We start from the raw sequence: 18,025 nt of genomic DNA, 5'->3' as shown, positions 1-18,025 counted from the left end.
AGTGACTTATTGATAACTAACAATTATAATTTTACCATTTAGTGCTACGGTATAAATGTACTCTTCTTCACTTATAGTAGAGATTTTAGGTTCGATTCTCGTTAAATGCGAATTTGAACCACATTATTATTAGTACATTGTAAGATTAAGCACTCTTTTTCTCTTTAGTGTAGATAATATCGTTTGTTAAAAAAAAATAAAAAACAATTACAATCTTAAAAAAAAAAAAAATCATAGATGATATTGGAACCTCATTTACTAGGGCTAACTTGACCAATCTATGATCCACGACAATTAGCTGACCGTCCGTAATACAACAATAGCTAACCGTCGGGCATGAACAATTCAGGAATTAGAAATGGATCGTAAACTGGATTTCACATCTTCAATCACTAGGGTGTATCGCTGAAGGCTAAGCTGATTCCTTCCCTTGCAGCCAAGCTTCAACTAGTACAGGACTAGTCACATGGGAGCAGGGCCGGTCCAGTCCAGAGATTTTTGAGGCCCGGGACAACGTAAAAAAAAGTGCCCTAATTTCATGTAAGAAAATTATTTATTTTCACACATAAGACATCGAAAAAATTATACTTAGAAAAACATTTCAAACTCAATAATTTTGAAACACGGAAAGACTAATTTATTTTGTATTGAGAGATGGAAACACAAAAACTTCAGGCTTATAAGTAGATAGATGATGAGTTTTGTTTTCCATATGAACTTTGAATGTGTTTTTGAATAAATCATGAGGTGTTTTTTTTCTTATTTACTAACCTTGTCGATATAGGACTAAAAAATAATGATGTTTTCGAGTCTTTAATTGATATGTATTATTAATGAATTGGCACTAAATTAAACATTTTGATGACACGTCATATAATTTGCAAATTTGGTCTACGTATTATTCTTTGTTGAAGATTAGGCTTAATTGAAATGAATATTTAAAAATAACAACTCACATAGCTACTAGATAGTAACTAAAAATAAATTAACTGTTGTAAACATTCCTAGAATAAGTGTGATTGTGTAAATCCTATATTAGATTTGATTCTAATTATCCTTTCCTATTACAACTTGTATTACTTGGAGGAGAATGAATATCTTCTCTCCCTTTACTACTATAAATAAAGGCACAATGTAGGAGGGATAACAACACATACATTCCCCTACAATTCTACAAACACACATCTCTCTCCTCTCTCTCTCTCTGCCGTCGGCCCTAGTCTCTCTGTCAGATAAAAATAGACCATAACACGTTATCAGCACGCTCATACCGCTGCGCTTAGGAATCTGACGTTGGAGATTTTTTTTTTCTGCATCAAACCAGTTCATCCATATCATCACGCAATCAGGTTCTTTCCAAACAACAGCTTTTAACTCGATATTTTGCAAGCCCTGATAGCATGAACATTCACCATGATGCATGACCCAACTTTACGTTTAACATATTTTAGATTCTACATAAATTGTGTATGCTTCATAATCAAAATTGCTACAATTATGTGAATTTGATATTTGTCATGAATTGAATCTTACATATGTACATGCATTGAAACTATTATTTGCATATGCATCAACGTAAATATGTGATTCATTAAAATTATACATGCATATAATATAATTGAATTGAAAAAAAAAAAACATTTTTTTGCGATTGGGACCTGGGTTCTTTAGAACCCGTGACCACCATCCTGCAGATAGCTCTCCTTGTTCCCAGAAAAAACCCACGAAGCCAAGCCCCAAACCCAAAATCCCGACACCCTTCCTGGTGTCCCCCGACCATGGCATGGCCTGCAGCCACAGCCTTGAACCTTTGGTTCATATTCTCGACGACGTGAAGTCGTCCCATGTCGACAATTGAACCGAGATTCAACGGAATCTTGTCGGAATTTTTTTGAAAATTCGATTTCAATTTTTAGGGTTTTGATATCACGTCGAGATTTCATCTCCGTCGATGGATACTTGGTTCTCCGACGAACCATGGCTTGCACACACCAAGGACAACCACCTGCAGTGGCGCCGTCCTAGTTTTTCCGGCCTTCTTCCTCGGCCAAGCACACCCAGCGTCGCTGGGGTGTCTGATACCTGCAACCCTTGCGAAAAAAAAGATTTTTTTTGTTTTTTTGGGCCAGCCTAAAGCAGCCCGCGCGAAAAAAAAAAACAAATTTTGTTTGTTTCTGGGCTCGCTTGCAGCGGCCCAGTCCGAAAAAAAAAGATTTTTTAGTTTTCTTTTGGGCCTGCTTGATGCAGCCCTTTGTGAAAAAAAAATTTTTTGGGGGTCTGCCTGCAGCAGCCCAACCCCCTGCTCTCCCCGTGGGCCTGTAGCCCCACCCGAGGGTTCTCGGCCTATATTTTTCGACCCCGAGATTTTATTATTTAATATTTTTAAATAATATGGGTTTTTATATTTTCACCCACACTTTAATTTGGCCCTGAGGACCAAAATAACATTCATTCAATTATCATTATACAATATTTTTGCATATATTTGTTGCATATTTGTTTGCATATATATTTGTGTTTGCCTGCAGGAATATATGAACCTGATGTTCATAATTACTTCGAAACCCGAAGTTTCTTATAAACATGCCTTGTTTGAAAACCTGAAGTTTTCACTTAAACATACCACGCTGAAACCCACGTAGAAAACGGAGTTGAATTTTTGTGCGTAACTTCCTACGAATATGGCCAGAAGCGTATTCTAGAGAAGATGGAGCGTAACCCGAGTAATCTATATACTACGACCATACGCCCCATAGAATGCCACTATGTGGCCGGCCCTACCACAGGGACCGCGCACGAAATTACACTTTGGCATGATCCTTTGGGACATCCTGGACGAATAGCGATGCGCCGTATCCTCAAAACTTCACACGAGCATCCACTAACCCGAAGCTTAGGTTCGATCCATGAAATTGCATGTCAAACATGTTCTATGGGAAAGCTTATTACTAAGCCTTCTTATGACAAGATTCGTTCGAATCCTCCCATTTTTCTACAACGGATTCAGGGGGACATTTGTGGACCGATTCAACCTCCCTGCGGACCATTTAGATATTTTATGGTTTTGGTTGACGCTTCTACACGTTGGTCACACGTGTGCTTGTTGTCCACAAGGAACGCTGCATTCTCCAAACTATTGGCTCAGGTTATCAAGCTCAGGGCTCACCACCCTGATTATCCGATCAAATCTATTCGATTGGATAATGCTGGAGAATTCACATCTAAAACTTTTGATGACTATTGCATGTCGGTTGGGGTTGAAGTTGAACATCCTGTACCCCATGTTCACACCCAGAACGGCCTGGCTGAGGCTTTCATTAAGCGTTTACAAATGATTGCTCGATCGTTGGTCATACGTACCAAGCTCCCAATCGCTGCTTGGGGCCATGCAATATTGCACGCAGCAAAGTTGGTCCGCCTGAGGCCTGTTGCGACACAACCATTTAGTGCCCTTCAGTTGGTCACCGGATGCGAACCCGACATATCGCATCTACGCGTTTTTGGTTGTACGGTCTATGTGCCGATCTCGCCGCCCTTACGTAAAAAAATGAGGCCTCAGCGAAGGATGGAAATCTATGTCGGATATGATTCTCCTTCGATTATTCGTTACTTAAAACCTTTGACAGGCGATCTGTTTACCGCTCATTTCGCGGATTGTCACTTCTATGAGACAGTCTTCCCGTCGTAAGGGGGAGATAAGAACGTCAACGTTCCTAATGAACGACACGAATTATCATGGACGACTCCCACTTTGTCTCATTTAGATCCCTGCACCGCTCAGTCTGAAGCTGAAGTGCAGCGCATATTAGATTTCCAGAGCATAGCTCAGAGCATGCCAGATGCTTTCACCGATCTAGCGCGCGTGACAAGATCACATATTCCAGCTGCGAATACGCCTGCAAAGATATATGTACCAAATGTACGACGGACTACCCTCCTGGAAGCCCGGGACGCCAATTCTGGTGATCCACGTACATTAGCGGCTAGCCAATCATCTGCCCCTACACAAAAGCGTGGCAGACCCCTTGGTTTAAAGGATTCACACCCCCGGAAGAGGAAAACCACGGCACAAGGTCCTGAAGAGCCTACCGTGAATCCGACTATCGCTTACTCATTTTACCCAACTCATGAGGAAATTCTAGATTATGGAAGCGTCCTTGAAGAGACGAATCCTCCTCCCGAGAATCGTGAGATTTCGGTCTATTATGCTAGCTTAGATGATGTGTGGCGTAGAAATGAGATGATTGTCGACGATACATTAGCATTTGCAGTAGCTACTGAGATCATGTTGAGCGATGACATTGAACTGCGTTCCGTTGATGAATGTCAACGTAGAGCTGATTGGTCAAACTGGAAACAAGCAATCCAAGTCGAACTTGATTCACGTGCGAAACGTAAGGTGTTTGGACCTGTAGTTCCTACTCCTCCACATGTGAAGCCCGTTGGCTACAAGTGGGTTTTCGTTCGGAAGCGTAATGAGAAGAACGAAATTGTGCGTTACAAAGCTCGTTTTGTAGCACAAGGTTTCTCACAATGCCCCGGGATTGACTATGACGAAACTTACTCACCCGTTATAGATGTGATTACTTTTCGATACCTTATCAGTTTGGCAGTTTCCGAAAAACTGGATATGCAGCTGATGGACGTAGTAACCGCGTATCTCTATGGGGATCTTGATACGGAAATTTATATGAAAGTTCCCGAAGGACTTACATTGACTGGTTCAAATATTTCCAAACCCTGGAACACGCTCTCAATTCGGCTGAGGCGTTCACTATACGGTTTGAAACAATCCGGAAGAATGTGGTATAACCGTCTGAGTGAGTATTTGACTAGTTAGGGATATGTGAACAACGAACTATGCCCTTGTGTGTTCATTAAGAAGTCACATTTCGGATTTGCGATTGTTGCAGTATATGTCGATGACATGAATCTCATCGGAACTCCTGAAGAGCTCGCGAGAACTGCTTCGCACCTGAAGTCGGAATTTGAGATGAAAGATCTAGGTAAGACTCGATACTGTCTCGGTCTCGAGATAGAGCATTGTTCGGATGGAATCTTAGTACATCAATCGAACTACACCCAGAAGGTGATGTGTCGTTTTAATGAGGATAAAGCGAAGTCTTCGAGTACTCCTATGATCGTTCGTACGCTAGATGCAAAACGAGATCTCTTCCATCCGAAAGAGGATGATGAAGAGATTTTGGAACCTGAAGTTCCTTATCTAAGTGCGATAGGCGCTTTATTGTACTTAGCTCAATGCACTAGACCCGACATCTCATTCGCTGTTAATCTTTTGGCAAGATACAGCAATACACCAACACGTAGACATTGGACTGGCGTGAAAGACATATTCCGTTACCTTAAGGGTACTACGGATTTGGGCTTATTCTATCCCTACGAATCCTCGAGTGATGCTGCACCCTATACTCATCGGGTTGATTCTCGCCTTGTTGGTTATGCCGACGCTGGATACTTATCTGATCTGCACAAGGCGCGTTCTCAAACGGGTTATGTCTTTACCGTTGGAGGCACCGCAATATCTTAGTGGTCAACTAAACAGACCTTAGTTGCCACTTCGTCTAACCATGCTGAAATTCTCGCCTTACATGAAGCAACTCGGGATGCTTTTAGTTGAGAGCAGTAATGGGCCATATTCGAAGCTCCTGTGATCTTCATCCCGCCGTTAATGCCCTGACGACGATTTTTGAAGACAACGCAGCTTGCATCGAACAGCTCAAGAAGGGTTACATCAAAGGAGACAACACTAAGCATATTGCGCCGAAGTTCTTCTTTACACATCAACAACAAGAGCATCAGAAAATTGAAGTCACGCAAATCCGATCACAAGACAATCTGGCCGACCTCTTCACCAAATCACTACCGAAGGCGACGTTTCAGAAGCTTGTTCATGGAATTGGTATGTGTAAACTTTCTAAGTTGTAACTTTGCTATTTCTCTTTGGAATTATGTCAAACTCAGGGGGAGTATCTTCTGGATACTTGCTTGATCTTAATGTACTCTTTTTCCCTACGATTAGGAGCATTTTTCCCACTGAGTTTTTGCTACCTAACTAGGTTTTAACGAGGCACCCACCTTGGGCTGGTCATATCCCTGATGACGTCCTGTAGACGTTTCTTTTGACTTTGCATTTCTCATGCATTTTTCCTTAGACTATGGATTTTGTCCCTACTCGGGTTTTTGCCATAGCCTTAGGGTTTTTTAGTGAGACTTACTACTTATGCAAGTTCCTACCTTATTGAGAATAAGCGTTGTTCCTTGGAATCAATGCCGACGAGTCGACTTCCTCAACTTCTGCATGATGCTGAATCTATCTTAAGTATTTGCACACTCAAGGGGGAGTGTTGTAAACATTCCTAGAATAAGTGTGATTGTGTAAATCCTAGATTAGATTTGATTCTAGTTATCCTTTCCTATTACAACTTGTATTACTTGGAGGAGAAGGAATATCTTCTCTCCCTTTACTACTATAAATAAAGGCACAATGTAGGAGGGATAACAACACACACATTCCCCTACAATTCTACAAACACACATCTCTCTCCTCTCTCTCTCTGCCGCCGGCCCTAGTCTCTCTGTCAGATAAAAATAGACCACAACATTAACAACCAAACAAAAATTTGTAAAAATTGAAAAGAATAAACATGCACATAGTATTTCGAACTTAAGACTTCTTGTTAATTTTAAACAACAAAAATCATTGTTTCTAATTAAACTTCTTGATCCTTTAACCAAATTTTATAAATTTATACTCTTATAAGAAATTTGTAAAAAATGGAAAGTAAATAAGCACACATGATGTTTTGAACCCAAGACCTCCTCATTATTTTCAAATGACAAACCACCACTTCTCGTTAAATGTCTACATCTTTGAATCAAATTTTATAAATTTATACTCTTATAAAAACATATATAATATACCACCCTAATAATTTTGGTGCCCCTAATTTTTTTGGACCCTAGATGGTCGTCCTGCCTGCACTGTGCCTGGGCCGGCCCTGCATGGGAGAGCCTACGAGTAAAGAATAAATTGTAGTAATGGTCCATCAACTAAAAATTCATTACCATTGGTTATTCAACTTATCAAAATTTGCAATTATGGTCACTCAACTAAAAATCTATTACCTTTGGTTCCTCAACTTTAATCCAACTGGACAAATGATCCATCAACTTTAACTTAATTGTAGCAATGATCATTCCAACATAACTCATTTTGACAAAATTCTGATGAAATTGACGAAAATGATCATAGCTACACGTTTTGATGAGTCGAAAGACCCCAATTGTAGCAATAGTTCTTCCAACATAACTTATTTTGACAAAATTCTAACGAAGTTGATGAAAATAACAATAACTATACATTTTGATGAGTCAAGAGACAAATAATAATGAATTTTTAGTTAATAGACCATTACTCTAATTTGATTAAAGTTAAAAGACTATTGCTACAATTTACTCGTGAGAAAAAACAACCACAAAGTCACCCAAATGGTTTCGAATCACACCCGTAGGACCTTGATCCCACCCATTGCATTGAAGGCTCCACCTGTATTCAGTTTTAACCAACCACAAGCCTGTTTAGACCAAATGAAGGGGAGGACGGAGAGACTCACGGTTGAGGGGGATGGCTAGGATTGTAGAAATTACTGGAGATGAGAAGCAGTCGTCTGTATCAATTGAATGGGATCTGGAGTCGTACCCTCCCAAAGCAATGAGTTGTGTGCCAGCCATATACCATACTACGACATCATTAGGACCTCAAACTGAGCTTGGAGACAATTTGTAGCATTCTGCAACATCCAGCCATGAATATTTGAGTTACTTGTGTGTGAATACATGACATGGATTTACTGTTACAGTCTATGTAATAGTGAAGTTTTTGTGTGTTGAAGTAAGTGGATAGTTGGTAACTTCCGTTACTGTTATACGAAATGTATTAACAACTTCGGAATAAATAATGAGAAATTTTTAGTTATGACGCGAACACGAGTGATACATCATGTGTTTTTATCTAAATGGTGGGAAATTTTATTTTTTAAGTTATTAAATTTTTAACACACATATCCCACTATTTATATAGCGATACATGGTGTACCACTTCGTGTGACGGTCACACTGAAAAATATCTCATAAATCATAAAGAAATATACAAAACTGAGAGGTAGGATTTCTCCTTCAGAAATGCTAATGGGACTCTCTCAAAAGTGAGATTTTTTTATAGACTTTCAGTCATCTCGCAATTTAAATCAAATTCTCGTGCCAACATTATAAAATAGATTGTTTTCTCCTTGTTTAAGGAAGAGGAACATTCCCGCCCGTACCATAATATCATAGGAAAACTAATGAAAATGGCTTGAAAACTTTGAGTTTTAATGATAAGGATAAAATAAAGGGTAAAGTGAATAGTACCATGATTGACTTTTTAGTGTAAAAATGTGGTTTTTCGTTAAAGTGAACAGTACCGGGTGCTTTTCGTTAAAGTACCCTATCATCATTTGGTTCATTCATTTAAAATTACTTGAGTGACTCATTGGATTTTGTAATATGAGTGACAGAAGTTGGAATTAGCACAATCAGTATTGATAAATGCTAGTAACCTTTACACTAATTTTTGCATTGGATTTTTGAGAAATGTTAAAGAGGCTTTCTCAAAATAAAACTCTCTAAAGACATTCCGCCACTTCATGTTTTTGGCACAATTTTCGTGCCAACATTACAAAATATTGTGCAAAAAAAAAAAAATGAGGTGGGGGAAAGAAACTGGAGAGGTAGAAATGAAAAAGTAAATGAAAAGGTGGCTAGAATTCCCCCTTTACCCAAATGGAGTCGAATGGCAAAGATCATAAAGAAATATTTTGAATAAACTGACCGTCTCTCTTCCGGACCATGGTGGTTTGCATCTCCTATTATATGCTCTGTATATATATGTGTGTGTGTGTTTTTATATGTTTGTTGGCTTAAGCTTGCAGGAGAATGAAGAAAGAAGAAGAGGAGGATCTTTGGTCTGGGACATTCACATGGAGAATTTACAGGTTCTCTAAGTTGAGGAGCCATTGGCAATACTCTGACTTTTTCTTCGTAGGTGGTTACAAGTGGTACGTTTTAATAATTAATTAATCGGGTCTCTCCAATTTACAAGCTTAAGATTTTTGTGCTTAATTATATATGATGATAGGTCTTGTGGACTTGCTTTGTTCAGGCAGGTTAGTTGTTTACAGAATAGACAAGAAGATCACTTGTCGCTAGATTTGGATGTTCCTGATGCTGCAACATTCCCATCTGGGTGGAGTAGATATGCCAAATACAGCTTAACCGTGGTTAATCAATTTGATAGCAACAAGTCAATAAAAAAGGGTACGGATCATGTAAATGCTTATTTAATCCTTCGAATTTATGTTCGTTTTCTTCCCTTCTATCTCTTAGAATAGATTGTTTGGTTGATCACTCGTGTCTTCGTCATTACTTCCAATTGTGATGTGCCTGTGATTATTTAAGGAATTAATGATTTTTATTTTTTAACAAAAAACAGTTGTATATTTGGTATTCTGAAGATCATTATTCACTAGAGCATTATTGTTTTGTTTCACGCATTCAATTTTTTTCTATGTTGAAAGTATTTCTTTTTCTGTTTTGTTCGTTTTCTTCCCTTCTATCTCTTAGAATAGATTGTTTGGTTGATCACTCGTGTCTTCGTCATTACTTCCAATTGTGATGTGCCTGTGATTATTTAAGGAATTAATGATTTTTATTTTTTAACAAAAAACAGTTGTATATTTGGTGTTCTGAAGATCATTATTCACTAGAGCATTATTGTTTTGTTTCACGCATTCAATTTTTTTCTATGTTGAAAGTATTTCTTTTTCTGTTTTGTCAGTATATTTGTGTGTAAATTGGGTACGACTCTTCACGATATTGAAGGCATTTTCAAAGCAGAAATAGAAGTCAAATTTCTTAGAGCTCGTTTGGATGTGTTTTTAAAATGACTAAAAGCATTTTCGGTGAAAATGTTTTTAGAACCAATTCTTAGTAAAAATGCAAGTAAATCCTGGAAAAACACTTAAAAGTGCTTCCTGGAAGAAGCACATAATTGGTGCTTCTTGCAGAAAGCACTTAAAGTGCTTTTTAAATCCAAAAATATTTTCTCTAAAAACGTTTTCAATCATTTTAAAAACATATCCAAATGAGCCCTTATTTTGTCCAAGTTAAGGGCTACTCATGAAGAAAAGATATTTCTACTAATTCCTACAAATGTTAGGATTAAAAGGGAGAACTATTCTTCATGAGTAACTTTTAACTTGGACAAAAAGAAAAAAAAAAAAAAAAAGAAATTTGTCATTCATTTCTTTCCTTAAAATACATTTAATATAATGAATAATTCTATACAAGTCTATCTTCTCTATCAAACGAAGCCATAGTATTAAAAAAAAAAAAAGATCGTATAGTGTGCAATCCTATCAAAAACTCGACAAAATATATTATTACTTATAAATGAATACTTATTAGTGTGATTAGTAAAGGGTTGATGGCCTGACTCTGAAGTCTTGACAATGTACTCTTTAGTCTTGAATATATTATAATTAGGTATGTAATCGGTTAAAATATTTCCTAGCAATCTATATAAATTGTGATTTTCTTACCTAGCTATATATTTTGTTGTACCATATATTGAGCTTTAATATTTAGGCCCCACTTCTTAGCATGTGATGTATGTAAGAGGGGAGGGAAAACTTTATTCTATAAAAGGGATCTCACCCTCACTTTAGAAAGAAGGGCAAACCCTAGCCTCTAGAAACAAACTTATATGTACATTGTAACTCTCAATTATACATAGTAAAACTGGATCTACACTAGTGCAGACGTAACTTCAACTTGTGACGAACCATAATATATCTTTGTGTTTGTACGCATGTATGATTTATGGTCCAATTTAGTTGGTCTACAATCGATAAGATTTTGTGCATCAACATATGTATATATTTGATGGTTGACAACATTTTGTGCATCAACATATGTATATATTTGATGGTTGACAACATAATCGGATGCTTTTAACGTTTTTACAATTCGGCAGGCCTATCACCAATATATTATTCTTTACTTGTAATTAATATTTTTTTATTTAAAAAAATTAAAGAAATAAAGGAACCAAAACTGCGCGCTACGGTGCTTTTGTTCTGTTAGTTTGATTTTTTTTTATAATTAAATTTTTTTTATTTTAAATTCCTAATTAGCTAGTGGTATTTTTGGGATTATGAATGATTCATCTTTTTTGCGTTTTTTTCCCTCTTTTGCGTTCTTGCTTGGTTATTGTTTTATGGATCCAATTTAATGTTGCAGATGGCAGTGGAGAGTTTGTGGCAGAGAAGAAAAGCTGGGGTTTTAAATCATTCATGCCTCTAAGTGAGCTTCGTGATCCTGATAAGGGGTACCTGGTGAATGATTTATGTATTGTTGAAGTTGAAGTTTCAGTGCGTAATGGTATCAAGATTTTAGATGACCAAGAATCTGGTGAGCTTTTAGATTTTAGGGGTTTAGTACGAATAGAGAGAAATTTTGTTCCGTTGCTAGAGGAGGTTTGTTCGTCTTATCCTTCGTTGATTGAGTGCTTCAAGAAGAGAAGTGCTAGTCGTACGTTTGTTCAATGCGCATTCACAGCTTTGGGCCGACTTTTGCATTTTCTGAAGACTACAAAAGTGAAGGATACAACTCCTGATGCTTGTAAACGTCTTCAACTGTTGTGGGAGGAGCTTGAGACCTTCAAGTTTAACTTGGGTTGGCTTGAGCCACACGTTCAATCTGTTCTTGTGATGAACAAAAGGGCAGGAAGAGTGAATAGACTGAGAGAAGATGTGGATGTTTTGGAGAACGAAATAAGAAGGAGAAGGGCAATGCTAGCTGCATCCGAAGCTGATCTTCAGGTAGCAAAAAGAGATTTGGCAGAGGCAGAAGAAGAGTGCTTCAACAAGATAGATATGGATAGTGAGTTAGGGTATCCCTTAGCTTAATTTATCCTTGGATTTTCTATCAACAGTAGTCTCTCACTTGATGCAACTACGTAGTAAAACATGGAGGGTTATGCATTTTGAAACTTAAATCAGATCTGACAATGAATTGTTTCGTCTTTTTGTTTTTACTGAAAATATGACTTTAGTTTCTTCACTTACAACTCGACATAAGTGTTTTACTCGAATAAAACTTATTGACTAGATTTCACATCAGTAAATTCATTAATTATATTTGACTTTACACATTTAACAATATTATGCCTAAAATACCCCTATTTGAATGTTTACAAAAAAAAAAATTAAATTCATTTCCTACTATATAATCTCTATTAATTAATGAAACCCTCTTTGTCAACCAAAAGAGGGTGAAAAGACTACTTAGTCTTCTATTACACAAAAAAATGATGGGCAATAATGTAATTTTCACAGGTCCAAATTTTACTATTTTTTATTGAAAACTCACCTACAAATGATGTTAAAATACCTCCAATATTAAAAAATAAAAAAAAACAAAAAAAAAAAACCTCCTACTCCCCCACGTTCTCTCTCTCCCTCTCTCCTTCTCATTTTCTAAAAAAATATGTTCATACACACAAAGTGTTTAGACAAATGCTAGTAACAATAAAACATGCCTAATATATGCTTAGTTTAGTCAATCAAATTATATTTTAAATATAAATGTAGGTAAATTATTTCATGGAAAATAATTTACCTACATAATAAAGCAAATCCCAAAATACATGGAAAATAATGTACCTACATACAAAATAATATTATTTTATTGAATACGAGTTTAACTATTATTTGTACATATAATAATAAAATGTGCCCAATATATATGATGATACATACAAAATAAAATACCTACATAATGAAAAAATGTTATTTGATTCAAAATTAATTTACTTATAAATAAGGCAATTTTATATTGATCCAAAATTAGTTTACCTATTATTTGTACATATAATAATAAAATGTGCCCAATATATATGATGAAACATACAAAATAAAATACCTACATAATGAAAAAATGTTATTTGATTCAAAATTAATTTACTTACAAATAAAGCAATTTTATTTTGATTCAAAATTAGTTTACCTATTATTTGTACATATATATTATAATAATAAAATGTGCCCAATATATGTAATAATACATGGAAAATATATTACCTACAAAATAAAAGAACGTTATTTGATTTTGACACACCCCGACCGGAATGTCCACTAGGACTCCGAATCGAGCTGTGCTGGACGACACCTAGAAGGTGACGAAGCCATAAAGTATAGTGATATGAAAAATGTGAATAAATTTAAACCTAATAATGCTAAAGACGAGTACACTGTGAGCGGGAGTGAACCCATTTCACACGTGACGTCAAAGCATAAGTAAAGTACAGTAGTGTGGGTAAGGATCATACCCTCAGAGGTAGCCACATATACTGAAATTTGCTAAGAATCCTCGTTGATACGAATTTTCAGCAGCTAAAACTTGGAGGGGCGAAAAACAGAAAATGTGAGTGTGCAAAAACAAAGCTTTTTGAAACCATTTCTCTTTCCAAAAATAATAACTCCTCACTATAAAACTTGTATACTTTTCCAGAAAATAATAATACATCCGTTCCTGGATTTCACTGTTATCACCTACATATTTGTATTATTGAGATTTTATATTATTTCTCGAGAATTTATTTTAATTTATTGAATTTAAATTTTAATTAAATTAGTTATTAACGTTTGAAGTTTGAGACATTTTAAAAATAAATAGAAAATCTGGAATTCTCTTATCAAATATGGTTTGCCATATTGGGTGGCCCAGATTTAATGAAAAGGAAAATGGATGGTGGATATGCAAAGGAAAGGACTTGAAAGAGGAGTGGAGAACATGGGCACTGCCCAATCAGAAATGAAGAAAGGAGGGAAAGGAGAGAAAAAAAAAAAGGGAAGAAAAGGGAGAAACGGGTTCGTACGACCCGTGGGTATTGCCGGCCACCCATCTCCATTTTCCGACGAATTTCCGACGAATTTCTTCAAACAACCCCTTGGAAACACTCCCTTGACCTTCCCTCTACATGTTTCACCCTAAAAATCAAAGGTTTTGGACTTGAATTAGGGAGAAACCGCACTAAGGGGGCGGCGGGTTTGTGTGTCAAATCTCCCAAATCCAAAATGTTTACACCCAATTACCACCATCAAAAGACTTCCCTTGAGCTCCTGAACAAAGCCCAGGCAGTGGTGGAGACGTCGGAGCAAGTTTGGAGGTCGAATTGGAGCACACCCAATTCTAGGGTTCTTACGGGTTTTAGAGAAATTGGAGCACTTCTTCACAGCTATAAAGTTTACTCTACTCATTGAGATCTTCATTTCTGTAATTTTTGGTAATTTTTAAAAATAGTTGAATTTTCCGGCAAATTGGGGCTGCCGACCGCCACCCGCGGCGGCGCGTGCGGCGGTGATCCGGTCAGCGGGCCGACGATGTCCTTTTAAGTTCAATTAGATGCCCTGATTTCATAACTGACATCCTTATGTTATGGTTTGATTGTTTGAACCTAATTTCATTACAATATGTGGTTAGGTCAAAATGTGATTCGACGATCCGACCATTGGATCGTCACCAAACTTTAATGCGTCATAGAATGTAATATTTAAGGATGGTTGGAACTGACGGATTGGGAATCCGACGTATGGATCTTCCTGATTTGGATTTCTAAGTTTGTAAAATCAAACGTTGGTCTCCAGTTGAAATTGTAATTAGCGGGGATCCGACCGTCGGATCATGATGAAATTTTGGTAGGTTGTTTTAGAAGCATAATGTGGACTTTAGAAGGTTACGGATCTGAAATCCAATGTGCGGATCTTCCATATTGAATTGTGTGGAATTGTGGATCCTACCTTTGACCGAGAGTGACTTTTGGTCAACGTGTCTCCAAACGTTCTTAATACTAAATTTAGTACTATGAGAGACTTAAGTGAAGTCTAGTGGACCTCCATTGGTTGGAGAGTGACTTGAATATTTGTGATATGGTTATTACTTTAATTGTTTATGTTAAAATCATTTATGAATATGAATTCGTCTTATAAATATGATTTCTATTGAAATGTGATTTTCATATATTTAGCCATAGACTTATGTTTATTAAACATGATGTGGCTTGTGTACTGATGATAATGGTGAATATGTGTGTTTAATTATTTCTAGTAATGCGAATGATAAGTATGATAGATTTTATGGCAATGTGATCTTAGAATCCTATTAGAAGTATTTTGTAGAACTTATATGCTTGTGAGACTTATTAGTGGGTGGTCATGAGAAGTGGATATGGTAGGTGACTACGTTGTAAGTATAGAGGGGATGAGTGTTAGATATATTTGGTACATTCAGTGGGTACCATATCCATATGATTCCGTTGAGTGATGATCCAGAATCGTATTCACCTTGGGTTTTATTGAGTTTAGATTGACATAACTTCAGAGATGTAGGCTTCGGCCGAACTGTGTCGCTCTAGCTCGGAATTCCGATGAATTGTATGTGTTATTGATGATATGGTTATTGGCATTATTGATTGATGTGATAATTGGATGGTGTTGGAATGCATATGTGAGGATGAATGATATTATGTCTAGAGATTATTATTGTGCTTATTTAAATGTTCCTTGAGGTGCCACATAATTGAATTGTGGTGTTATGTTGAGACCTAGTAGTCTATGTGATGAATGTTCGAGAGTAGTGAAATGGTGAACTACGAATGGCTTGATCCCTATTGAGGGTATGTAGGCAGTCTAACGAGAAAGTTAGATGCAGCCACAAAGCATACAAAAATTATTATGAAATTTGGACCTTAAGTGACCTTATTTCATATCCTGGAGGCGGGGTATGTTAGAAGTTCGAGTATTCAGTGACGTCACGTGTTGATCCTGGGCGTAGGTCGGGATCGGGGCGTGACACATACGTATATAGAAATCAGGCTTGAGAGCAATGAAAACCAAAGTATGTGCCATGTCAAGTATCTTAGCAAATAATATGCAAACCAGGTGCTGTGAATCAATATAAAATGATATGTCAGCCGGAGTCACCTAATGTGACCTGTATGGCTGAACCTATAGCTCATAAACCAATTCCTGTACACGAGTCGGAACCACCTATTGTGGTATGTACGATAAGGCTAGATGTAAATATGTACGTTCAAGTGCTATGATCACATGAAGGCTGTGCGATAAATCGCGGGTCACCTATGAGTCGAAACCACCTATTGTGGTATGTACGATAGGGTTGTGCACCAAACTTGGATCCAAGGTGAGCGTGTGGTGCGGGAGGTGATTATCACGTGTAGTACTGTGCCCTGGCCACGGGCGGGAGCACTAACACCGGGGTGTAGGATAATGAGCTCTAAATGCATCTACATATAACCATACACAATGCAACCACCATTATCATAATATACTCACCTGAAGCTTACCTGGGCCTCCTCAACATCATTCAATAGTATGCAAACTATCCTAATGCAAATACTAAAATATAATGCATGCTTGACACAACATTTAAATCTTAAATTCATTTAAAAACAAATTTTGGAAATCGTAAAGCATATATATATAGAAAACAAAAGCCCACTCACCTGAAGTCCAAGCTACGACTCCCTAGCACAAACATCGAGGCATCACGAACAATCGGCGCCTTGAACAATTATCAAACCACATCTTAGAATCCTTATCAATAGAACATGTAACTCACATAAAACACATCCTAAAATTTCGTTACGATCCAACGGTAGGATTTCCGCTAATTGCAATTTCAAGTGGTGGTTAACGTTTTATTTTACAAACTTCCAAATCCAATACGGGAAGATCCGTACATCAAATTCTCAATTCGAAGTTCCTAATATCCTTAAATATTACGTACTATAAAGTATTCAATTTTCGTGACGATCCAACGGTCAAATCGTCGATTTATATCAATATTAAGTAACGCACCTTAATCAAATTAGATTCACAATAATCAAATCACATCATATGGATATCAAATCTGAGATCAATATATCAATTTAACATGAAATGGCATCGGCGGCCCGCTGGCCACGTGCCGCCACCTGTGGCGGTCAGCCGCCTCGACTCGTCGGAAAATTTAACTATTTCTAAAAATTCTCAAACTTCACAGAAATGAAGATCTCAATGAGTGGAGCAACTTTCATTCTTGTGACTAAAGCCAATTTGGCCGGAAAAAGCCTCAATTTCACGAAAACTCGTCGAAACCCTAAGTTTGGGTGTATTTTGATTCGTCCTCAATTTGAACTCTGACGCCCCCAAAATTTTTTAGGCTTTGTTCCTAGTCTTTAGAGGAGTGTTTTTGTGGTGAAGATCGAATGTATTTCATTTGGAAATGAGCAGATTATCACCAAGAGTTCCACGACACCGTCGCCGCCATACCCCATAAAACAGCCTTATTTACTTCGAGTCTTTGGGTGGTCAACTAAGGAGGGAATGTGTGATGGTGTTTGTAGGTGGTGGGAGGTCGTAAAATGCAGGAAAATGGACGGAAAACCAGTCGAAATTGTAGTAAAGCCACGGGTCACAACCGGGTCAAGGGGAACCAATCGGGTTCCTCTCCTTCTCTCCTCCTCTCCTTTCTCTCCTTTCTCTCCCTTCTCTCCTTTCCCATTGGTCACTCTCTCCTCCCTTCACTGTTTGTTCTGCACCCCTCCTTATCCTCATTTCCTTTCCATCATAGACACACACGTGGCATGACCAGATTTTGCTCCAAAAATCTGGCACATTTCAGAAAATAATTAATTTACTAAAATGCTCCTGACTTTAAACGTTAATAACTCATTTATTATAACTCTAAATCGTGGTATGTTTGCGCCTACATGTCCGTAGCGACGGGTACTATGAGGATACACCAAGAAAATAAATCTTACATGTCATGACAAGATGGTCAACACAAGTCAATGCATTCGCCTCGAAGGGCATTTTCAAAGTTTCACATTTTAAAATTATAAAAA

General features: G+C 37.3%; 1 protein-coding gene across 1 annotated transcript; it reads left to right on the top strand.

Annotated features, from left to right (window-relative positions):
* Positions 1-8,994: 8,994 nt before the first annotated feature.
* On the top strand, positions 8,995-12,026 carry LOC126603160 (MATH domain and coiled-coil domain-containing protein At3g58250-like). The gene is made up of 3 exons (XM_050269919.1): positions 8,995-9,116; positions 9,221-9,375; positions 11,359-12,026. Exons 1-3 carry the CDS (start codon positions 8,995-8,997, stop codon positions 12,024-12,026), a joined length of 945 nt encoding a protein of 314 aa, XP_050125876.1.
* The last annotated feature ends 5,999 nt before the right edge of the window (positions 12,027-18,025 follow it).

This window comes from Malus sylvestris, chromosome 2 (genome assembly GCF_916048215.2).
Source record: "Malus sylvestris chromosome 2, drMalSylv7.2, whole genome shotgun sequence".
NCBI classification, from domain to species: domain Eukaryota; kingdom Viridiplantae; phylum Streptophyta; class Magnoliopsida; order Rosales; family Rosaceae; genus Malus; species Malus sylvestris.
Note: the sequence above shows the minus strand (reverse complement) of the source record. Positions and strands in the feature narration are given on the sequence as shown.